Source organism: Cadophora gregata, assembly GCF_030347475.1.
Source record: "Cadophora gregata isolate MNR1 chromosome Unknown scaffold_11, whole genome shotgun sequence".
Classification (NCBI taxonomy): domain Eukaryota; kingdom Fungi; phylum Ascomycota; class Leotiomycetes; order Helotiales; family Ploettnerulaceae; genus Cadophora; species Cadophora gregata.
In genome coordinates this window covers 84,041-107,587 of record NW_026695934.1, presented here as the reverse complement: position 1 = coordinate 107,587, position 23,547 = coordinate 84,041, and the positions used below count along the sequence as shown (strand labels likewise).

The following is a 23,547-nucleotide window of genomic DNA, read 5'->3' as shown; positions in this document are numbered from 1 at the left end:
TTGACAATGTGGCCCAGTTGCTGAACCCGGCATCAGTCTCTCAAGCCAGCTTCCAGGCAATTCTGATGCTATGCATTCCCTTGCCCTCCAAAACTTCAAGTCGAGGCTGTGAAGAGAAGATCGATCATCATCCCTTCATCCACGCGTCCTCAACATGAAGCATCATACCTTCAAGCACCACGCCTCAATGCCCACCTCCAAAGCGCCTAGCCTTCAACCATCCCACGCCAACACCAGAAAACCTCATCTTCTTTGTCCACCTTTCCTCCCCATCCCCAACTTCCCACTCAACCCCTTCCCTTTCCCTCCCTTCTTGTTTCTCCCCCTCCCGCCAACCTCATCTTCATCTTCATCTTCATCTTCATCAATAGAAACCTGCACCCCATTAATCCTCTCCCCAACCTTTTTGTCATTAATCCACGTAATCTGATGACTCTGCATTGCTTTCGGCGCATGTGGTGGGTTCCAGGTTCTGCGCTTTTTGTCTTCGTCCTCATCCCGCCGACCATCCTCCTGCTCATCCTCTTCATCGCCTTTCCTGCCAATCTTCTCTAGAACTGGTTGCTTCTTGCCGCCATCTTTGTCTTTGGCACTTTGCGACGGACGAGATTGACGTGTTGGATTCTTGGCTTCAGTTGGGGCTGGAGGCGGCACTCGAGTAGGTGCTGGAACGAGGTATGTATTCGTGACCGTCACAGTATTAGTAACCGAACTCCTACTCTGGCAGTAGATGTCTTTGAATCTGGGATCGTTCTCAGGATCATATCCACCTGCATCTCCAGCTCTGAGTTCGTATTCATCTCCATCACTGTTTCTGCTCTCCTTATCACTGTCACTTTCTTCCTCCTCATCATCCTCACTGTCGTCAAAACTCGAAATTCCTTCAAGAAGCCCGCGATGAGATGAACAGCTAAACGCAGCAGTGCGAGTTATATTCGGGGCTGATGCAGATGCCTTCTTCTCCGCACTGGTGGGTGTATTTGTAGGCGGTATAGCACCAGCAGGAGGCGTATAGGACATCGAAAGCGATCGATCTGGAGATGGAGCTGAAGAGCGGAAGGTTCGCGGTGCTGGGACTCTGGTCCGATGAGTTCTACTTCTGAACTCATTTTTATGCACGGGCTTATGCTCAGCTGTGTGTTTGAGTATGGGTTCAAGTTTTGCAGGATCCATGGTGGGCGATGGCGATGGTGCGTTTGATCGCTCTCGTGCTGGTCGATGTCGATGTTGTGAGCTTTGTACCAGATCGGTGCTGGTTGTTCGATTGAAGTCAGACTGATGACCAGAAGTAGGCGTACGAAAGATGTTCTCTGATTTGATACCGAGGTTCATGCTAATGGACGGAGAAGGTGATGGCGCACTGGAGCGGGCTCGCTGACGGAATGGATAGACGTTTGAGGGGACAACCATTGAGCCGAAAGAAGGTGTGTGGTCACGGCTCTCGGTTGGGCTATGAGTAGATGGCGATGGTGCTGCAGAGCGTGCTCTTTGATGGACGTGCGATGAGCTCATTCCTGTAATGCTTGGAGAAGATCGCTCTACAGCTTCTGGTGATGCTCGAACTGAAGGCGATGGAGCTGCAGAACGGACGAAGCCTGGATTGTGTACTTGGATGTTGTTAGCAGGAATGACTTGGGAGATGGAGAAAGGTAAGGAAGGCAAGAGATACAATTGTTCTTCCTGGAAGATATGATTGCCACATTCGTGTTTGGGTCGTGGGCTCTCATATTGGCAGTAGTATGTCTCACGAGGATGTCGGTAAAGCCGAAGATCTTGGGGTGAGCTTAAGTCAATTGTAGTTATGTCGCGCGTGGAGATGCCTTCTGAAGACGTTGCATGGTATCTAGCAAAATAGGCTCGACTGGACTAGCGCGTTTGTGGGAGAAGACAGTCTGGGTCTTGCAACTTGACACAAAAGGCACAATTAAATTCTAAACCTACTACTAAAAGGTAAAGCTTCAAGTTCGATTCTCTTTCGTGCTCAACGTACTCTTCAAAACCCTTTGCTTTGTTGTTTTGCCTGTTCTTGTCGTTGGCATCAGATTGTGTTTTCTTCGCTTAAAACAACCTCTTCTGCCAAGACAAAAAGTGCTGTCCACCATTTCACAAGAACTGCTATACTCACGTTGTGAACACAGACCAAAATAAAGTTTACGCGCGCTCACACTCATGAAAGCTACTACACCGAAACTACTAGGTCATGTTCCATACCTCGAGGCACAGACACACTTGGCAGTTACCGCTGGTTCTGGCTCGTGTCATTTTCCATAAACCGACACAATATTCCCATGGAGTAGCCAGCATGGAGACCATAGAGCCTCAACATCTTTTGTCCGCCACGATCAAGTATTAATACACTGTTTCCATCTGCAGCTGTCCCTGTCAGCCAAATTTTCCGAGCCCCAAGCCACCCAGTCCAAAACTAGTCCTCATCCGAGTTCCAGTGAATGATACCAACAATATCCGACATCCAGCCACTGCCCAAGTGGTGAAAGTCAGCTGCATAAGCCCAACATAGCATTCCAGCATCCTTCTTGTCATTGTAATCTATCTCCTGTTATCCCATCTCGAAATCCACAGCCCCGCTCTCCTTCTCCTTTCCCCGTCCAACAAGAATCATCCTGGCTGTCTTGATTCCCCTCCCACTTCCTTGGATCCATCTCTTCCATTCCTCTACCTCTCAACGAGATCCTGCCCATCATCTTCGTCAATTCCATCTCCAGCTTTTCTTGAATACCTTTTGATGTTTCTGCTTCCTTACTCTTCTTGGATATGACCGGTCTCGTATTCTTCGTGGCATGGTGACGGTATATAAGGTGCGAGCGCTGATTGCTACTCTTATTGATGTTGTCGTGTGTGGGGCTTCATGTAGAGGTGGAGCATGTCGAGCAGGTTGTGAAGAGCGTGCCTGGTAGGTGTTTACATGTGTGCAGGGCTGGGACAGTTTGGAGGCAGATGGTACCATCCTGTGGTAGAAAGTGGAAATGAAGCTACTTACGCTGGTAGATTGTCTGTAGTCCGCAGTCGTGGAGTTGTCTCCGTGATCCAGTCACTGGAACGGAGGAAGCGCGCTTTCTTTCTAGCGGCGACTCGAGGAAGCGGGTGCAAGTCGTCTTGATGTGGCGGTCGTCTGTTTGGAGCATCAGAACATTTCTTGTAGGTATGATAGGGGAGAGCATTCTCAACCTTTAGAGTAACGTCGTGGAGCCATAGTGAGATATGTTATGTTGAAGATGGACTGGGGGCTCATGGGATGTCGAGCTTGGAGTCTAGATCGAAGGAAGGCACGATGATTGGTCTGGCAACGAGATCAAATGGCTTTACTTGCACTTGGCATGGAGTAGAAGAATATATGCTGTGAATCTACTAAATGATGCAGCGGATTTCTGTATATTATATTGCAAGGCAAAGGAGCTGGTCATCATTCTTATCACACGCCGATAAAGCTCTCGTCATGCATCCGTTGGCTCTCGACCTTTCCGGTGTCTACCAGGTGGAATCTTGGGGCATGGGTAGCAGAACATAGATATTGGCTGTGCTAATGTTTCTGTGCCATAGAATGGAATTCTTTTCACATTGCTGGACCTTGGTTTCGGACGAGCGGTCAGAAAGAGTCAAAACCATAAGTGCAGCTTAAGGTAAAAGATTCTATTCATTTTATGGCACAGAGTACCCAGAAGAACAGAATCATGGCAATATAGCCTTTCCACATGTTCGACGACCAAGCAAGACTTTTGCACGCATCACAAATTTCCTTCAAACTCTACACTAGCTCCCAAATGATGTAACATCACGTACAGTCTCGTATCTTATGATCAGCGTCAGAAGGTTCAAAGACCCTTCTTCTCATAGTACTCATGAATATGGCCTCCAAGGGGGGACCAATACTCCTTCAACTCCTTATCCTTTTTGTCAGCAATCTGCTCCGGATGCAGGCCCTTGTCCCACATCTCACACTCCTGCTGAGTAGGGAATCTCTTCTCATCAACCTCATGCGCGTTCACAATCTTGAAGAATTTAAGTGACATCTCCAGAACTCTGATGAACTTCTTCAAGAGCTCTCGTGGTAATGGGCATCGACCAAGCTTGACCTCACCAGTCTCAGCCCAGCCTTTCCAAATTAAGACCAGCTCCCAGATCTTGTCGGATGGTGTCTTGAGCAGCTGTCGGAGGCGGATCCTATTCTCCTCGTCAAATTTTCCCAACTCGGGGTGATTGACATTGAAAAAGTCATCGAGCTCTTCGAGCATAGCCATCAGGAGTGGGATGATGAAAATAGCGCGAGAGTTGGAGCATGGGAGGGTGAAGGCGCGTCCGCGGGTGATGGAGGTGCGACCATTCTTAGTTCTGGCAGGATCGTAGCAGAGCTCATCATCGGAGTCGTCGTGACCGTCTTCGGGGTGGACTTTGCTGTGGAGGATGTACTTGAAGATGTTACAATTGGCATTGACAAGGTCTTCACTGAGGACGCAATGAGTAGAGGTATCGGAAGCTCCAGTGAGATAGATAACGACAGTGTAGTCAATAGTTTTCCCGTTCTTGGCAAACCACCAACCGACGCGCGTGCGTTGAAGCTAGCCTAAAACGGACGCTAGTCCGTTTTAACAGCTTAAAACGGCCGTCCGTTTTAAAGGTTATTAAAAACGAGGTAGTTGCTAAGAACGGGCTAATAAACTAAGTATAATCTTACTTTATTTTTTAACTACTGAAAATATAACACTTACCTTATAAAAGGCTAATATTATATTATAATAATAGTCCTATATACCTTTAAGTTATTAATAATATTAAGTAAAAGTAATTGAGATTCTCTTAAAATTTATAACTAAAGTAAAAAGAAAGTAAAGGAGATAAAAGAGTATGAATATATCAGAGGTTAAAGGAGGTAATCTCGCTTAACTCAGGTAATACTTTTCTAATTAAGACTAGTAAATTAAGCTATCCGAACTATAGAAACGTCTTTAAATTACTAGTGTTATATATATATATATATATGTAAGCTAAAGCTAAGTAAGATTACCTCTTTTAACCTTTTTAATATCTATTACTTTTATTTTTCTTTTATCCTTTTTTAGTATTTTTTACCTTAATTATTACTTAAAATTCTAAGGTAATTATATTACTTTTACTTAGTATATTATATATATATATAACTTAAGACTATTATTATACTATAATATTAGATTTTTTTAGAGTAAGTATTATATATCAGTAAAAAGATCTGGCTCCAGGCAGCCGCCGGCTAGCCGCCGTAGGCGCTATTTTCGCGATTTTTAGCCTAAGTTACATATCGATTAATTTGATAGCTAGCGACCCCTAAAGCGATATATACTAATTTAAATTGACGACGTAGGCGCCTAAGGCGACTAAGGCGCTATAGGTGCTTATAAGCCTAATTAGGACTAGCGTATAAAATAAAAGTGAGTCCGATTTTTATTTATTATATAAGATATATTAGTAAGCTTAAAAAGCTTAATAATACTAAGAATCCTAAGGATATTAAAGGTACTTATAAAGGTATACCTTATAAGGGGGTATTATTAGGCTTATATCGCCCGATTAGGCAAGGCGGCGACTCACCCCTGTATAGAATTTACCCGAATCGAATTATAAGCACGCTAGCGATTTTTTACATAGATATTCATAGCGTTAGAGGCTTAGCGAGACTAGTTTTAAGGACGTGCGTAGAAAGTGCAGGTCTTTTTAAATTCTCGGTTAAAATTCACGCTAGTCTAACTGTTTTTAGTTAGTTTAAAATCTAAAAATAAACTTAACTTTTAATTTTTAATTCTAATTAAAAATATTATATCTTTCCTAATTTAGTCTAGCTTATATATAAAAGTGAGTCTTATAAAAGGCGCCTAAGGCGTATAAGGCGGCCTTTTATTATTTAAGGCCGACGTACGACGGCCTCTTATATCTTAAGGCGCCTTAAGCGTAAATAGCAACTATTCGGCGAAAACAGCGAAAATAGCGGGTGGCACGTGCACCCGGCGCCAGAATTTTTTGCTGATATAATAATAATTATTAAACAATAAAGTAAGATTATACTTAGTTTATTAGTCCGTTCTTGGCAACTACCTCGTTCCGTGCGTTTATAGCCTTATAAAACGCACTACAGTGCGTTTTATAAGGCTAAAACGCTAGTCGGTTAGAGAGCCTCAAAACGACGTCGTTCAACGGCCGTTCCACTATTGACTACACTGGATAACGACGCGCTTGATTCTGTTCAATGTTACTTCAGTACACTGAAATCATCGGTAGCAAACTGACTGTGGCTCGCTCAGGGAGGACGACATCTTGCGCTTCTTGACAAGGGGCTTGGAAGCTTTAGTACCAGTGGGAGCTACTTTGTTCTTAACAGAGCGGCGCTTTGGCTCAGTGGCGATGTTCGTCTTGAAAACACTATTATGGTGAGGTAGTGTGGTTCTAGGTCGGAAGATAGTTAGCTTATTCTGTAAAGTTATATAGATAGGCGCGATAGCGTGTATTAAATATATTATCTTCTCTCTCCTACTCTTACTACCTGTTTAGTTAGTAGTCCTCTATATCCCTACTTACTATGCACTTTTAACGGCACTACCCCACTCCTTTATACTATCTGCGGATGAGGACAACTTGCTGACAGCACCGAGAGTAACGGCGTCGCGTGGATTAGTATGTTTGACCGAGTGCTCTTCTACTTCTCCCTTCTGCTTGACTACCAACTTGATTTGCTGGTGGAAGGGATTGTAGCTGACCTTCTTCCGCAAAATCGGAGGTGCTAGAGAGACTGGAAGAAGTGGCTTCGCCGAGTTGTGGTTGAGACCAGTGGGTGGCGGAAAGGCTAGTGTGTTTTTTGATGAAACTGGTGTTGTCACCTCAGAGGTGAGTCCGTCAAGAGTAGATGCGGAAGATGAAACGGAAACGAAAACTGCTGTGCCCTGCTTTCTGGTCTCTACAAATTTCGAAACAGTTGTGAAGGATGACAAAGGGAGGCTAGCGTATTTGCCTAACTTATCATTTAATTTCGAAGGAGGGCGGGTTGAAGAAGCTTCAACCTTCTCAAATTTTGAAGAACTGATCTTGTCTTCACCGTTCTCGCCCTTGTTAAACTTTCGAGGAGTATGGATTGCGGTGCCAGCAAGTTCCTTCACGTTGTAAGTAGTAACACCTCTGCGTGTGCGACTACTATGGCGATTCTTGTCGAGGGCTGTGAGTGCTTCGACTGCTTGACTCAGCGTGCAAACACGATTTCACAAAGGAGGCATGTTAAACAGACCTAGCTTAGACGCGCCGACAATGCGAGCATTCTCCTCAGCAGTCTCCGCATTCTTATCTTTGATGCCGGCATTCCCCTCGAGTTCAGATCGTTCTCGGTCTCCAGTCTTTATATCAACCTTCCTCTCCACATCTGTTTCAGTCGGATCACCCGGATTGTCCTTGACTACCGCCCTTGAGGGCGACATGACGGATTGAGCAACAGCAATTTTGTGCAAAATGTTGTGGTATAGTTCGAGAAGAAACAGAGAATTTAATGGGGCTCTCTGCGGCTGCAGATAGAGTTGACGCAGGATGAGGACGGTGATAGGCAATTTCGAATCGTGTGGGCAAGTCTGTAAAGTGCGCTAGTGAGCTAAGCGAGGAGTAAACACGCCAGGCTCTGCGTGAAGCCTTGTCATTTGGTCACTCCCAGCTGTCCTGAGATCATCAAAGAACAATTTTGTGACAGATAGGACGAGACTTGTTATGAAAGAGTTTGTAGACAACGAAAGTAGTGGTACAAAAAAAGCTATCCGCAAGTGCTGCAATTCCTAGAAACAGCAGGCCACAGACGAGTCCACCTTTGCAGAACAGAGCTCAAAAGTATATCGTGAATATCTAAAACTGTGATCACTATGGTGGGTATTTATTCTCCCAACCAATTTGCCAAAGTAAAGGCCGGTCTCTGTAGTCTGCGAAAGTTCCACGCTCTTCTGATCGCACATTAAGTAAGTAGACAGCTTACAGAATCGGCAATGACTCACGAGTGGTATCTGATAGGCTATAGTTTTCTGTTGCAGGGGTAAAATGCGCCAATTTTCTGGGACGTAGTCAAGTTGAAAATGAATGAGGAGCGTTAGCGCACATTAAAGGAGTTGGCTGACCCGGCAAAAGTTCTGGGCGAAGCACGTCTGGAGAGGTGACAAAACTATCCAACGTGATCTCGACTATTTGCAAGCTGCTTCCCCAACATCAAAAATTCACTTTGCTCTCCGATTCCGAGATTTTATCTGCCTCGCTGGCCCGCCTCCTTGTCCTTGGTAACTCTTGACCCTTCTCGATGGAGGACAATCTACACTTGCGCATCGTCAGCGTTGGCGTCGAAGCTTCTTATTGCTAGGCTTTTCAAAGTGTAATTGGGCTTCTTCTTTGATCCTTATAGGTAAGCAACACGGAATATCCTTTCCCATCTTCGTTCTTTCGCGCCGACTACATATCATCCAGCTCGTGCATACCTATTGCTAACAGCTGATGGGGCAGGATCGTAGAACTTCCAGACCTAATGAAGTATCCGAACAGATTCTAACCGCAGGAAATTTAAAGCCTTACCACAGCTGAACCTCGTGGACCTATAACCAGCTGCCCACAATGGGGAGCTAAGCTATGCGGAGTGAAGATGAGGCCCTGCGCCCAGCTAAGGAGAATCTTAGCATACTGCGACTCTAATTACCGACAAGGACCTAAACTTCAACATCGATGCCTTCCCACTCCTCCGTGACTACACGTTATCTCTCCTGACCAAAATCCAAGAGGACATGAACTTTAGCGTGGATACTCGACCTTTTCTTACTTGCCAATTAGACACCACTGAAGGCTTTCTGCACCTAATTGAAGAGGACATCAACCTCATCCGTATGCTTGCATCATCAGACCCTGAAGGGTTTCATGAAGGGAATACCGCGCAGCACTTAGAAATTCGGACCGCTCAGATAACTCAATGGATGGAAAGCCAAATAGCTGCTGGTGGTGGCCAATCTCTTGGCCACTTTAGTGGCTCGTGACAACTCTTCACAATAGGGTATCAAAGTGCATTGCGAGGAGCCGTAGACGCATGAATTTTAAAGAAAACAGGAGAGAGAGAGCAACAATAAGAAACATGCCAATAAGTTCAACAAAAATCGATATGATTAGGCAGGTTTCTATATTGAGTTGACAAAAAAAGTCCTCAATGCTTTCCAACACAGAAATCAGACACCAATACCATGTATACATCACTACAGAATAGAAAGCTCCTCCAGCTAGCAGCAGCATGGTCATGACTGTAAGCTCAAGTGAAATAATCTGGCCGGTGAGCACTGTATACTTGCGACATGGGAACAATCCCAAATGGGAGCAAGGACAAGATTTCAAGTCTCTCATATTTAAAATTCCTAATGTTCTGTGTGCGGCTTTTTTACCAAGACAGTCCCTCCGGTAACGCGGGACAGTTCAACCCATTGTTTACTTTCCGCGATCCGCTATTTCATCAGCGCCGCGCATCGGTTGTCGACTGTACTCATGAAGAATAATCCAGATATCACTACTCCCAATAGTGATTTTGACGATTCATTGATTCCGATAAAGGTCACGGCGAGTCACCTGAAGATTGCCTTGGAAGATTTTCCCGAGGCTGATAATCCAGCTCGCTTAATTTGGCACCAAGCTTCCACTCAACAATCTTGTCAACGTCGGAGCCTCCGATCTACCTTTGCAGTCGCACAAATCTCGACTGGCGAAGAAGTGGAGAAAATTTGACACGGTATTTATTATCGCACGCCATTCGAGCCAGCAATTCTGAATACGTCAGGTATGTAATCTAGATTTCTCGTTTTGTTTACAACCTTGGAGTCGCGGTGAGGAAGAATCTGGAAATCTCGGTAGAGCATTGGATTAATCTGTTCTCAAAAACTCAGCGTCTCGAGATTCAAGTCTTCACATACTCATATCGTCAGTCGGTGTGTGGTCTCACTGATTGAATCGTGGAAGAGCATGTTCCCGTACGGAGCGGTCGTTTGTGCAACAACCATGTCGAACCCAATACCATACTCGCATGAGCTCACAGAGAGCCAATCGTCCAAGGCTGTCATTGAGACCATGCAACAAGAGCTGGAGATAATGTACCGTATTGTAGAGGCGAACGAGCCTGATCACTTCTTCCGAGAAGTCCTCGACATGAAGCAAAACAACGATTTCATGCTACACTACATGCAGACGGGAGAGCCATTGTGGCCATTACCGGAATGCAACGCCCCTGCAGTCGACCAACGATCCCCAATCATCAGCCGTGAACAAGACTCTGTTGACAATCCAGATAGTAGAACGCGTGTAGCAACCCCTGACGCTGCTAATCATTCAGATGTTGGAAGAGCGACTTCAGTGGCCCGTTCACCGTCTGTAACCAGCCTTCGGCCCTCGACACCACAGCCTACGTGAACTGAGGATAATTTTGACGATCTCTACGACGCAACTCCTCCCCCAAAGAAGACGACTGCTGCAAGAAATCCAAGTCAGTCCACGTCAACAGCAGATCAATTGAGGCAGAAGGAACTGGAGAAGAATGGAAAGAAGAAAGAGCAGCAGCAGGAAGAGATTGTTCTCGAGACAGTCGCCCAGTCAGTTGAGGCAGGAGAAACGAATGCTGGTACACGTGCCTTCACCCCCGATGCCGAAAGAGCCGAGAACGCAACCGAGCCATCTCCGAAAAATGCAAAGGAGCCACCGTCTGTTTCTAGCCATGCCGAGAAGAGAACTTCCTACGTTTTCGCTGCAAAGAAGAAGAAGAATCGTGTCTCCACCAATGGAAACAGCTCAGCCCAGAAGGTCATCAAGCGCGAGGCGGGAAGTAAGACTGGCTCGGTCAACAAAGCAAACGGCGTACAGAACAAGGCTGGATACTGTATAAAAAAAAAGAACTGTTTTGGCAACGGCCGCTCTCAGCAAGGACTCACTGCAGATGATGCTATCATTATTTCCAGCGACATGTGTGGCGATCGACAAGTGGGAGGAGCAGCAGAAGATGAGCTGACTCATACGCAAGATAACCAAGGAGAAGTGAGACAAGCGTTCCGGCGGATGATACCACATCTAACGCTACCGCAACGAAGTTCAGCGCATCATCTGCTGTTGACAGCTCTCAGCATGAAAAGCGCACATATGACGGGCCTATTCCTGACCCTTCCCAAAAGTCTCTCTATGCTCAGCATCAAGCAGTTGAATATGCGAAGGAATTCATTGAAGAGGTGAAGCATTCTCCCGTTCTTTCAGTAAGACGAAGTGTGTCGACCTCCAAGCCCGGAATGACGAACCAGCCTGAGAAACCAGGATGGGCCGAAAGTGTTGATGACGCCATACCCACCAATGAATTGATGCCAGATTCTTTGCAATTCAAAGGTAGCCATAGATCATGAGAATTTAGTGCTGGAAAGCGTCCTGCCTCGCCCACTCCCTTTGAGCCAGAGAGAGCCGTCAAGAAACACACTGTTAATGCTAGGAAAGCGTTAATCTCTCCACATATCCTCACTGTATATGAAACGCAGGATGTCACTGACGTTGTCTTCAAGGATACGAAATTCATCAACGTGGTTACGACTTTGAAAAGCCTGAGCGACGAGAGGACGATAGACGCCAATATGACTATGTTGACATTGAGGAGTCTCATCTTCGGAAGTACTCAACGCTCCTCAACCAACTTCTCATGGACGAAGTATCAGGGAAAGACACTTTCCATACAGAAGATTTGATCTGTTTTGACCCCCAGATCTCAAAATCGACGAGATTGTGGAACCAGACCACTCTCTATATCCAGAATTCTTCAAATATCGTGCAAAAAGTGGCGATATTAGTTCCAAGTACTTTGTAACGCTGTCGCCTTACATAGAATGCCGTGCATTCTTGGTATGGGTCGCGTGGATACAAGATCGTGGGATCCAGGGTATTGACGGTGAGATCTTGACAAGGGCGTCTGCCATCATTTGGCGGCGCTTGAAAAGGACCAAAGGCAAAGTGCTCTTCCAGCAGGTCATCACAAAATAATCATGATTTCAGCACTTAAATTTTGACACCTTTTATCCTTGGTTCCCAGCTGACTTCATCCTGAACGAAGGCAGTCTGAGGAATAGGGCGACGGAATGGAAGGAAGCCACCAACATAAATCTAACAGGGTTACAGGACCTCACGAATTCTTTGGTTTCCATGTTCCAAGACACATACATGTCATCTTGTGACCTTTTTTCTGGATTGCAGCGAACCATCCCGACGCAAATTCGAGTGTTAGTGGGGGTAGGAGGGGCTGATACTACCATGCCGCATGCGCATCCACTCACTCTATCTTTAGAACCCACAAATCGAAGACAACATCCGTGCCAATTCCCAGGTGTAGTTCAAACAAGCGACTGCCCATCAAGTGAGAAAAGCTTGTCGGATATCTAGTGGATCGTATCGTTTCTACCGAGGGAAAACATCGTCGGTGCCTATCCAAGTGGATATGGACCCCCTGAAAATATTCGAATGTTGCCTGTGCAGGTTGCATCGTGAGTGGCTGTGTCATCAACCAACCAACCAACATCGCTGTGCCGCCTATATCCAACGACTCGTATCATTTCAGTCACTACTTAAAGGTATCCTACCCGAAATCAAAATTCTCAAAAATTTCTTTCAACAACTGGAATTGCCTCGTGAATTCTCAGCTGGTGCTCCTCCTCACCTTTCAGCATCCACATCACATTCCTCAGACACCCCACCAAGATATCACCATGGTGAAGCGTGCCACAGAAGAAGAGAGCAGAGCATGGGCTGCCCTCCCCTCAAGCACCGAAATGGCCATCCGCCACATGTCCTCCGTCTTCCTCATGGGCGCACTCCTCACAATCCTTACGCCCTTCGCTCCCTTCTCCTGGCTAATTCCAGCCGAAGGTCCTGAGCTGCTCGACACTTTCCTCTCGCCCGTCCTCGTCCTCGGCGCCCTCTACTCCCAATGGCGCATCGCAGGCGTCATCCAACCCGTTGCAGTGGAGTTCGGTGATGTCGTGTTCATGTATCGTCAGGTTATGTACTGGCAATTGGCGTTTTTGGAGATAGTCGTTGTTGTGGCGATTAATTGGGCTCAGAATGAGATCTATCGCAGATTTGCGAGTGTGGGTGTTATTGCTGGACTGTGGGGGATTGGGTGGTTTGCGACTCCGTTGAAGATGAAGTTAGTGGCTTGGGAACACATAAAGTGGATTTGGACTTTGATGGCTTTCAACGAGGCAAGGAGGGTTGTCGGAAGTGGTCGAGGCAGACGGTACTGATTGTGAAGCAAGTGGGAATCAAAAATGGTGGAATGGCGCATTCTTTCAGAGGATTAGTTCATGAAAGGGGGAGATTTTTTTTTTGGAGGAAGCTTTTAACTTGGCTGCACAAGATTTTGGGATTCAAAGACGCGGCTAGACTTGATTCTAGCAAATACAAACCTATAAATTAGACTTGAGCATTTTATGATGTTGTGTGAGGTCGGAACAGAGAATCTAGCTTCAACTAGCTTCCCAAAGCGCAGTGGAGCAGCTGGAATATGCGGCAACGTCAAACTGAGAGAGATCTGTCAGTGCAAGAAATTCTACTGCTATCAGCGCCGGGATCAATATAATAATAAGTGAACGGTAAGAATCCCCTGGCATGGCCCTGGAGGAAAGTAGAAAATCATCAACAAGTAATTCACAGCCAACGAGCAAGAAGTCGGTGTCCCGAGTTTCGGCTCTACCCGCCAGCTTGCCGAAAGTAAACAACGCTAACAGCCGGGCTCAAAATCGCGTTACGAAGCCGGCTCTATCGGAAAAAGTGGACGGATTTGAGAACCATACGACACAACGTGCGAGATGCGTCAGGCAGGTTATCTCGTAATATCGCAATCTGTGCAACACAACGACGAGTCGGTCCCTCCGATTCTGTTCCCGTAAAAGAACGCACGTTATGATGTTGTTAGTCTAAGATGTCCGTCCTAACAAACTACAAACAACCGGAAATAGCACACGTTGCTTTTTGCAATAACACACCTTTTCTCTCCAGCAAAGAAACCACAACCACGCTCTAGTCTTCAGGTCGATCACCCGTTCCTCCTTGTCCCTCTCAACCAGTCCCCACATCCCAACGCTCAAAAGCAGATCAACACCCTCCAAATCTCGTCCGAACACCAATCCCACTCTCTGCTTGTACAAGTCCACACAAAACGTGCCTGGTGAGTTGTCACCATCGGGAACTTTTAACCCGATAGCTTACCTGTTGTCAGACGTCCACGAGGATCCATGCGGGGTAGCGGCAGCATGCCGTGGATGAATGCATGGTAGGGACCTGGTTTGTGTTGTGGAACGCCATGGGTGGGTGGTGGCCTGTGACAGGTGACAGGCGATGAGTGACGGGTGAGAAATGGGGTAGGGGGTATGGCGTATGGTGAGCCTGGGGATATGAGGCTGGGGTTGGGAGCTGTCGAGACGAAGTGTTAAATGTGGATTAAGTTTCGGTGAATGGAGAATATAAGAGGGTGGATCGGGCTTGTTGAAGTATTGGCTCAAAAGAGAATTTCGCAAATGGCGAAGATACGAAGCTTTGGTGTAGGTTCCAAAACATCCGAACAGCTTCCATGGTTGAAGATCAGTCACGAATTGAATCCAAGAAAGAAGATTCTGTGTCCAACCACATTGTTTGATTCTATCTATCCTCCACCACCCTAGACAATTTCGAAATAATAGGTACCTGCAGATACCGTAACGAGAGACAAGAAAGGAATCCGCCAATCCTACCAATCCCAAAAAAAAAACCGCTCTTAATCCTCTTCAAAAGCTTCTCCTACCACAAACCCAAATGGGCAGAGCCAAAAGACCTTAGCTCAGTTTGAGTTTCGGTCATGCTAGACCTCTACCCAGCACTCCAGCCCTTAGTAGTGAACAACTGGAACATAAGTTGGAGGCGTATAAACTGGTGGGGAGTAAACCGGTACACTCGGCTTGCTCGAAGTCGTCGTCTTAGTGGTTGGGGTAGACGGCTTGTACGTGACCAGCGTTGTTGGTGGAGGAGTGTAAACAGTTGGAGGCGGGATGGACTTGGACGTGGTGGGAGGAGGTGGTGGAACATAAGTTGGCGGAGGCGACTTGCTGGAAGTAGACTTGGTGGTCGGAGTTGAATACACAGGAGGTGTTGGCTTGGTGGTTGGTGGAGTGGGAGGGGTGTAGACTGGGATGGTGGGCTTGGTGGATGTGGTTGGACAGGTACTGGCGTAGCTTAGGGTTCTGACGGAGGTTACAACGCTGTAGCTAGTGCTGGTGCTCAAGACGGTATAGGTCTTGACGACTGGGAGGGTGGAAAGCTGAGTTACATAGCTGTAGCTATAGGTGGGGACACAGACAGATGGGTGTGGTGGAGGTCCGTAGGTTGGTGGTGGAGGGGGCGGAACATAGGATGGGGGTGGTGGGGGAGGAGCGTAGTCCCTGGCAGCCACGTCCGCATTGTCAATAGCGGCGGCAGTTGAGGAGGTAGCAGCAAGCAAGCCAAGGAGGATGGCTTTCGAGAAGCTGAGGTGGATGTTGGAGAATGCCATTGTGTACTGGTGGAGTGTGGAGTATTGAATGGAGTGCAGATGTGGACTGGCTGGAACTTTGGCGCGCTTGGCTGTCTTGGATGAGAAGAGGAGGGAATCCAGAGGTTTATATCACTCTTCGTTCCCGCATTTTCTCAAGAACCAGATGGAACGACTGTCGTGGCAGCATGAATTCTTGTTTTCGAGGTCAAAGCTGCAGCTGTTGTGTCGAAGGAAGGTACTTTTGTCTACCACCATTCCGTGCTGGAAACTTCGAGGACGTCTGCATCCAGAGAATCTTTGACGAGAATGGAGGCATTGTCGAGGAGGTTGGGTCTGACGAGGAGAGGAGCATCATCCTCGATGAGGCTCTTCTTTCCCTCAGGCTCACATATACGAACGCCATCTCAATTTTGACACCAAATATAACCGCTTTCATGATGTTGTTGTTCCTCCGTACAACCTAGGTACGACCGTGATTCTCGTTTACATCGCCGTTCACGATATCAGGCACGTTGTGCTCATGTGGTACACAGCGCACGAGGAGGAATTCGCAATGAGCCCTTCCGGCTCAGCCGTTCGTTCTTCACGCACGTTTCTCGATCGACGCACGTTGAATGTTGAATTCCTAACGGCCCGATTGAAGGATATCGAATCCTGTAGTCCATGATTCCTGAGCATTTCCCTCCTTGGAATCCATTTCCCGAGGATTGATAGGGGTGGCTATCCTAGGCGAGTATCACGTGCAATGTTGAAAAATCGGTGCACGAAGTGCGTTCCAGTGCTTGGACTAAGAATTACTTCCTGAATCATTCAGACAGCTGGCTGGCTGCCAAGAATGAAGAAGAGGAGAAAGGCCTATCTGGAGTGAGGAGCAGCAACTGCGCCGCCCCCTTTGCGCCACAATTACGGCCGAAAACTGTGCCACTTGAATGCTGAGATTTCGGAAGCAAAACAAAACCTCTATAAACTGTCCATACCGCAGTCAAATTGTAACATTTCCGAAATATAAGAGTTTGGCGTTACATTTATTATATTCTCGGTTTGTGACTCCAAAACGTAGAGAAATGTGAAATCGAGTGTCTCCAAAATCTGCCTTGCGGTTTGTTTGGTGCTGGTGACGACTTGGCATAATTTCCTTGTCCCTATCAGGCTGCAGGAATTCAGCAACGCGGGCCATTGATAGCCCGATTAGGCACGATACGAGATTTCCAATTTATCACCCTGCAAGTGTTTGAAAAAGATCGTGAGTCAGTAATATTTATTCATACATGAGCCGCCGCCTTGTGCTGCTGATTTTAAGTGTTACCGTCCTGATCCTCTCCCAATGATTTCCCGAAACATGGCTGTCAAAACCCTATTGTTGAGCCTCATGGCCACCAGTGCCATGACCTTGACCCACCCGGGAGGGTTGTACCGACGAGATCTTGACGATGCATCAGTCGAGTACCTTCAGAATATGTGTCTGCCAAATCTTGGGGCCTACATGGACAACAATGGCCCCCTCGGGTTGATATTCCAGTCCCTCCACGACTCTCCAGCGCCTTGCGAGCAACAAGCATACATTCTGAACATCTGTGTTGCCAACGACACCACAGCAATCGACTATCTCGCTGAGCAACAATGCGTCTGCGGTTCTAACTTCAGGGAAGCGAACGAAGGATGTAACGCGTGCTATGCTGCTCACGGCTACACCTCGGATGTCGCCGGGGAAGCGATGCTATCGGCTATTTGGACAGCTGAATGCAGTGCCCGTCCTACTCAGAGATTTTGGGATCTCATCGCTGGTTTCGCAGAAACTGCAACTACAGCCTCAGAAGACCGAAGAACAACCACTCTGGAGAACGACCGATTTCCGAGCCAAACGGCTGTCAGCAACTATTGGACAGGCCTTCCCAGTGCAAGCCTGGGGAGCATCACCGGAAGCGCAACGGCGAGAGCGACAACTTACCCTGCCGACGACGACGACGACGAGTATGGTCGGGACGACTTCCCGTCACGCACATCTACCAGTCGGCGGGCGAATTTCTCGTATAATCCTACTGCAACGGGCACAACTGTTCTTTATTCGTCCGAGTCCTCGACCTTGGACAAATCTTCTCAACCAACGGCTTCAACTCCAATTACGAGTGCGCCTGTAACCGCAATCTCTCAGCCGCCAACTACCTCTACTTCATCTGTTGCGGCCAATGGAGGTGGGATGGAGATGGGTTTGGCGTGGAATAGTGGGGTAGTTTTGGTGGTTGTCAATGTTGCTGTTGTTGCCCTAATGTAATTACATTTAACTCTCATATCTACAAGGAATTGAGAAGCCATTTTGCTCTGCCTAATGGAATGTTAATGTTAATTCAAAATTGTCGGCAGTTTTCATAACGGTGTTTATGATTTGTGCTGGAGGGGATCCTTCTGTCAAGAAGTCGTGAGCACATCGGACGGATTGTGAAAGCATTTGTTGTCTCGTCATTTGATATTTTTACCTTCCACACTCTTCTTTTTAATATAAAACACGTTGTTGGTTTAAGCTTTCACATAAGGTTCGTTATCTCATCTTTACATTTCATACCGGCACGACCATGCCTTTGATGTATCATTGTGATTGGTGGGAATTATCACTACCGAGCTAAACCCATCTCAGATCTCGCAACTCAAAAATATATGTATATCCGCCAAGGATTGCGTGATGCAGGGGACAAAAATAATATTTTACTACTTGCACGGGGGATTTGAGTAATGTAATTTATATCAATCGCGTCTTATACTCGGGAATGGCAACACCGAACCAGTTGCCTCTCTCGGCTAGTTGTTGATCCACATATACACTCCCATGGAACTGGAAAATGATGGCATGTAAGCAGATAATAAATACAAAAAGTAGTGAAAGTTCTTGCCATGTTTCCAGTCAGTTTGACCTACTGCCGTAGTCCTTCAAGCTGTCAGAACTCGGAATTCGAGACCTGGTACCTCTCTACTTCGCCACACTTGCCACGTACATCAAGACTTGTTCAGACGGGATTCTCTCGTGATCTCACAATGCGCATCATACCCTCCTCCTAGCTCTCGCAGCAACATCAACAATGGCCTCAAAACTCCTCTACAGCAACCCTCTCAACTCAACCTTCGACATCTCCACCTGGATAGCCGAAGGCCCCCTCACAGCCACCGCCATAAACGGCACAATCGAGCTTTCCGGCGCCGGAAACCCAGACGACTACTTCGTCTACTGGGTCCCTGAAGTTTTCCCCGACGAAATTCGCATCACGTGGGAATTCTCTCCTCTCAACGAGCCCGGCTTGGCCATGTTCTTCTTCGGCGCCGCATCCGTCGCCAATGATGGGAAAGGTTCTATCTTTGACCCCTCGCTTAAACCCCGAAATGGGAGCTATCCCCAGTATCACTCTTCTGATATCAGGACTTTGCATGCGTCGTATTTTAGACGTCGATGGCCCGAGGAGAGGGCGTTTTTGTTGGCGAATTTGAGGAAGTCGCCGGGGTTTAATCTGGTTTCTCAGGGGGTGGATCCGCTGCCGCCGGTGAAGGATGCGGCGGGGGCGTTTTATACGATTGAGGTTGTGAAGGATAGGAGGGAGGTGAGGTTTTCGATTAATGGGTTGAAAGTCTTTTGAGTTTTATGATGATAAATTGACTGGGCCGGTGATTAGGGATGGGAGGATTGGGTTTAGGCAGATGTAGCCGCTTGTTGCGAGGTATCGAAATTTGCAGGTTTGGAAGCTTTGAATGTGTAGTGACTGGGGCTTCTAGTTCAATAGAGAGCTGCGTGAGCGGATCTCCATTATTGGCAGACTGTTTATCTACGTTGCTACCTTGTTTGATGAGACTGTTGCGAGGTCTGCGCTGTTGATATAGCAGGCAGTCCCCTTCGACTAGGAAAGGTACTTGCTGCTCATGTAGGTTCATGTCTCTTAACATCCACTGTCACGACATAGAGATGGCTCACGACCAGTTGTTCAAGCGAGTGAACAAGGCAGCTGGGCAAAGATCAAAATTATGTCAGCAAATCATCGAGAACCAGAATGCAAAGTTTGTTACTTGTAAAAGGTTCTAAGCCATTCGTCATTATTCGCCATTGCTCGTCATTACCAACGTCACCTGCGTGTGAAATTGCTACATATCCGCATTGTCCATCAAGATGTTCCGATAAAGTGTTTCCGTGATAGGTCACATCCGGCTTCCAGTAGCATCCGAGCGATGCTATCGTTTCTTTGTAAGAATGCAAAGTGTAGGGCTGTCCTCCCCTTGCTGTCTTCCATGTTTAGATTTGCTCCTGCTTCAATCAAAAGCTGTACTGCTTTTGCGTTTCCTTTGATGGCAGCCCAGTGGAGCGTCGTCTTTCCATCTGTAAGTCTGCAGTTTGGATCCAAGCCGTGGCCTAGTAACGCTATTATGTTGGCCTCGTTGCCCTTGTAACCTGCATCATGTAACGCAGATCGCCCTTCATGGTCAACGAGGGTTCTTGCCCCCCATTTCAACAGCAAGTCAACGATTTTTTCATGCCCGCGGAAACAGGCCATGTGCAGAGCGGTGCGACCGTGAGAATCTATCGCATCTATTTCCGCACCTTGATCAAGGAGCAGGCCAACTACTTGATCGTGTCCACTCATCACGGCTAAATGTAGAGCTTGCCATCCTACATCGTTCGCCGCAACAGTGGCGGCACCGCTGTCCAGCAGCATCTTTACCAGAGATATGTTTCCGCGATCAGAGGCACGCATGAGCGGCGTATAACCGTCCGGAGAAGCAGTGGAACATTTGGCACCGTGATGAAGTAGCAACTTTACTGTATCATTTTGGTCGTAAAAGGCTGCTGACAATAGAGCTGTGTATCCATGATTATCGATAGCCTCTGGATCAGCCTCCTGCAAGAGAAGATACTTCACCACTTCTACATATCCCCGAGTACAGGCTAGGTGGAGAGCTGTACGTCCTTTTACATCTCTTGAATGTATATCGGCACCATTCTCTAAAAGTAATAGAACCAGATCTTCGTGCCCCCGAGAGGAAGCTAGATGAAGTGCTGTTGACTCGTCTTCGCCCCTTGATTGTAACTCAACGCCAGCTTTGATAAACCGCTCCACCAGGGAGCGATGGCCTTGATGAGCAGCCAAATGCCAAGGTTTCATTCCGAATATGTCGCACGTATTGGTGTCATTACTGTGCTCCATAAACCTCTCTACGACGGTTTCATGCCCATTCCAGACAGCGTGATGCATTGCTGTTTCACCTAGTTCGTTGGACGACGATGGGACGGCTCCATTAGCGAGGAGAAGATCAACAATACCGATATGGCCATGAAATGAGGCATTATGAAGAGGGGTATTGCCTTCTTCATCTTGTGGTGATGGATCGTGGCCGAGTTCAAGTAAGATTTGCGTTATTCGTAAAGAGCCACCCCGAGCTGCAGAATGGAGCGTCGAGCTTCCATCCCAAACATCCCAGACATTTACAGAGGCTCCACAATCTATTAGAACCTCAACTACCTGTGGACTGTTTCCGATAACACCGAAGCTCAGAGGTGTGAGACCATGCTCATTCTTGCACTCCAAGTCCATTCCATGGTCGAGAAAAAACTGGACCGACCAAGCTAGCCCAATCCAACAACATTCATGGAACGCCGTGCATCCATATTTATCAGCAGAAGCATGGTTCGCTCCTCTTCTGATTAAGATGGGAAAAATTCGCTCGGGATTTGGACTATAGGAGGCATACTGAAATGTGCCCTGACCCGCAGCGTCCACACCCAAAATGTTCGCTCCTCGATCCAACAGATGATTAATTGATCTGACAGCGCCGTACCAACAAGCTATCAGTAGTGGCGAACATCCCTTAAATTTCCATGGGCCAAAGTACCAGTCCCCTGTTCCGATCTCCTGTGCTTGGAAAGGTAGGGGATCATTAATGTTGGCCCCACCGGTAAGAAGTTCATCTATCTCGTGCAAGTTCCCCTTAGCGGCAGCTTTGTGCAAAGGCGGGAGCTCTTCAACGTCCAGCTCAGGTGGACTATCACTATCCTCGGGCTCTCCGGAGGCTGATTTTGCTATGCGTATGTCCCGGTGGTAATGCACGCTTCTGAACATGAGGCTCTCAGCTGATGCACAAGTTGAGGGCTTTTTTCTCTTGCGTGAATCTAACTCCGAAGGCGCAGAGCTGTGTATGTTGGCCACCAGTGAAGTCTCAGTAATCGGTGCTGAGCTACTGTCATTATCAAAATCTGACTGCTCTACAAATCGCTCCTTGTCGAAGACACGGAATGTGAGTTGACATTTATGACTGTCTATTAGTTAATAATCACACTGTCTAGATCACGAGTACTTGTACACACACCATCGTCTTCGCTGTCCTGAAAGCATCATTCCAAGTGTTTGTTCGTCGCAGCGAGGGCACACTTTGTCATTAAAGGACTCTGTAGCAGGAAATACCATGTTCAAAGTCAATTGTATCCCAGGCTGGACGGCCGTAGCCCAGTTCGTGGCGTCAAGCAATGTTCCGTCTGAACTTTCATCGGTGATGGTATACTCGTTTCGTAGGATCTTCCGTCTCCCGATCTCAATAGTCCGATACATAACCATTAGAATCTCTCGTAAGTCCTACTCGAAATTTGAGCATATACTAATAACAAGAATCCATACCGCGAATCGTACATGTTACAACTCACATTTGCAGAGCCCAGTAGCACCAACGGCAATATCACTACTCTTCCAATGGCATCGAGCAGGATGATGGTATCCGCCGGTGTAAAATTTGCTTCCCAGGAATATCCCAAATTCCGTGGGATCTGCGAATGTTGTCGCACGATTGACTTCGAAATCTTATTTACCTCAATTCGTAGATCAGCGATGCTTGAGAGTACTTCTACAGAATTATTCGCAGTCGTGGCAGCATAGATCCTATTTTGCCTATGAGCTTCCGAGCCTCCGGTGGCGCGTAAAAGACCAGAAGATCTTTCTTACTCTGACAAAGCCGTCTTGTACATATTCAAAGATCTCAGATGCGCCTCCAGTCTTTTTTCCAGCTTGGCTATATCATCATTACGAAATAGCCAAGTGATCTTCCGCACATGTCTCGTGAGCGCAGAAGCTTTGCCTGCCACAAAGGCATCCGTGTATGGCTTCAAAGAGTCCTTGAACGCTTGCAAAGCGTCTTTGCACCTTTCATACTCCATTTGAATTCCATTGCTCATCGCCCCCGCAGCAGCCTTAAACTCGGGGCCAAGTTCGATCCCATTTATCTGCTGATGAATACTTGCTGAACTCATCAGAGCCAACATCAGAGAGTCGAGCTGCCCGACTAGGTTCTTGACTTCCGAAACTGAGCCAGTGGATGATTGTAGTGCTTGAGCGACATCATTTATAAGGAGCATGCAGGCGACGAAGTCGCCAACGGAGAATCCAAAAGACATGACTGGGGCGTGAAGCCTGGTGCAACGGCGACGAGATTCCCTGCAATAGTTCAATCAATAAACCATGGTGACTCCATTAATCCACGTTCGAGAAGTGAAGATCATTGAGAATTTGCGCGGAATTGTTCAGTAACCAAGACGCTATGGTGAGTTATCAGGACTACCAGTAGATATAAACTGCGCGCCGCCCCTCGCGGAGCCTTGTCCAATCTAGCTGAGTGTCCACGCTGCAGGCTTCTCACAGGGCTCTCTGATTTTTGTATCGGCTGACAGGACGGCTCCAACAGCCCCCAAATCCAAGAAGCAGAAGAGACCACGCTAAGACGAGGCTGACCACTCACCAACAATGAGAGGGCAGGGCGTTCTGCACCGCCTCCACATTTTGTTCATTTCTTACCAATGACGAACTTGCAGCAAAGTATAGACTCTGATCTTTTCGGCGTAATTAGGCTACTCATACCTGCCTCCCTGCCTCGGAAGTGATCTACCTGCAGCATAATGTGGATGATGTGAAGCAGATGATCATCAACCGTCGAATTATGTGAACACGAACGTTTGCCCGAGCCAGTTCCATTTTCTAGTAGAA

General features: G+C 47.2%; 10 protein-coding genes across 10 annotated transcripts; 5 read left to right on the top strand and 5 right to left on the bottom strand.

Moving 5' to 3' along the window:
• Positions 1 to 243: 243 nt before the first annotated feature.
• Positions 244 to 1,727, bottom strand: ONS95_002134 (uncharacterized protein; the record flags this gene model as incomplete). Its single annotated transcript, XM_058495373.1, has 2 exons — positions 244 to 1,607; positions 1,670 to 1,727. The coding sequence occupies 2 exons, from the start codon at positions 1,725 to 1,727 to the stop codon at positions 244 to 246; spliced, it is 1,422 nt and encodes a 473-aa protein (XP_058354101.1).
• A 2,103-nt stretch (positions 1,728 to 3,830) lies between these two features.
• Positions 3,831 to 6,299, bottom strand: ONS95_002133 (uncharacterized protein; the record flags this gene model as incomplete). The annotated part of the gene is made up of 2 exons (XM_058495372.1): positions 3,831 to 4,461; positions 6,274 to 6,299. 2 exons carry the CDS (start codon positions 6,297 to 6,299, stop codon positions 3,831 to 3,833), a joined length of 657 nt encoding a protein of 218 aa, XP_058354100.1.
• A 261-nt stretch (positions 6,300 to 6,560) lies between these two features.
• Positions 6,561 to 7,448, bottom strand: ONS95_002132 (uncharacterized protein; the record flags this gene model as incomplete). The annotated part of the gene is made up of 2 exons (XM_058495371.1): positions 6,561 to 7,207; positions 7,262 to 7,448. The coding sequence occupies 2 exons, from the start codon at positions 7,446 to 7,448 to the stop codon at positions 6,561 to 6,563; spliced, it is 834 nt and encodes a 277-aa protein (XP_058354099.1).
• Positions 7,449 to 10,026: 2,578 nt separating this feature from the next.
• ONS95_002131 (uncharacterized protein) lies at positions 10,027 to 11,244 on the top strand (the record flags this gene model as incomplete). Its single annotated transcript, XM_058495370.1, has 2 exons — positions 10,027 to 10,395; positions 10,483 to 11,244. The coding sequence occupies 2 exons, from the start codon at positions 10,027 to 10,029 to the stop codon at positions 11,242 to 11,244; spliced, it is 1,131 nt and encodes a 376-aa protein (XP_058354098.1).
• A 53-nt stretch (positions 11,245 to 11,297) lies between these two features.
• ONS95_002130 (uncharacterized protein) lies at positions 11,298 to 11,860 on the top strand (the record flags this gene model as incomplete). The annotated part of the gene is made up of 2 exons (XM_058495369.1): positions 11,298 to 11,391; positions 11,562 to 11,860. The coding sequence occupies 2 exons, from the start codon at positions 11,298 to 11,300 to the stop codon at positions 11,858 to 11,860; spliced, it is 393 nt and encodes a 130-aa protein (XP_058354097.1).
• Positions 11,861 to 12,752: 892 nt separating this feature from the next.
• ONS95_002129 (uncharacterized protein) lies at positions 12,753 to 13,289 on the top strand (the record flags this gene model as incomplete). Its single annotated transcript, XM_058495368.1, has 1 exon — positions 12,753 to 13,289. The coding sequence occupies one exon, from the start codon at positions 12,753 to 12,755 to the stop codon at positions 13,287 to 13,289; it is 537 nt and encodes a 178-aa protein (XP_058354096.1).
• Positions 13,290 to 14,908: 1,619 nt separating this feature from the next.
• Positions 14,909 to 15,568, bottom strand: ONS95_002128 (uncharacterized protein; the record flags this gene model as incomplete). Its single annotated transcript, XM_058495367.1, has 1 exon — positions 14,909 to 15,568. The coding sequence occupies one exon, from the start codon at positions 15,566 to 15,568 to the stop codon at positions 14,909 to 14,911; it is 660 nt and encodes a 219-aa protein (XP_058354095.1).
• A 1,047-nt stretch (positions 15,569 to 16,615) lies between these two features.
• ONS95_002125 (uncharacterized protein) lies at positions 16,616 to 23,182 on the bottom strand. Its single transcript, XM_058495364.1, has 5 exons — positions 22,513 to 23,182; positions 22,218 to 22,449; positions 21,887 to 22,149; positions 19,595 to 21,832; positions 16,616 to 19,533 (listed from the first exon to the last, which is right to left on the bottom strand). Exons 1-4 carry the CDS (start codon positions 22,959 to 22,961, stop codon positions 19,690 to 19,692), a joined length of 3,087 nt encoding a protein of 1,028 aa, XP_058354092.1. The 5' UTR covers positions 22,962 to 23,182; the 3' UTR covers positions 16,616 to 19,533; positions 19,595 to 19,689.
• Positions 16,890 to 17,822, top strand: ONS95_002127 (uncharacterized protein; the record flags this gene model as incomplete). The annotated part of the gene is made up of 1 exon (XM_058495366.1): positions 16,890 to 17,822. One exon carries the CDS (start codon positions 16,890 to 16,892, stop codon positions 17,820 to 17,822), a length of 933 nt encoding a protein of 310 aa, XP_058354094.1.
• On the top strand, positions 18,622 to 19,170 carry ONS95_002126 (uncharacterized protein; the record flags this gene model as incomplete). The annotated part of the gene is made up of 1 exon (XM_058495365.1): positions 18,622 to 19,170. One exon carries the CDS (start codon positions 18,622 to 18,624, stop codon positions 19,168 to 19,170), a length of 549 nt encoding a protein of 182 aa, XP_058354093.1.
• Positions 23,183 to 23,547: the final 365 nt, after the last annotated feature.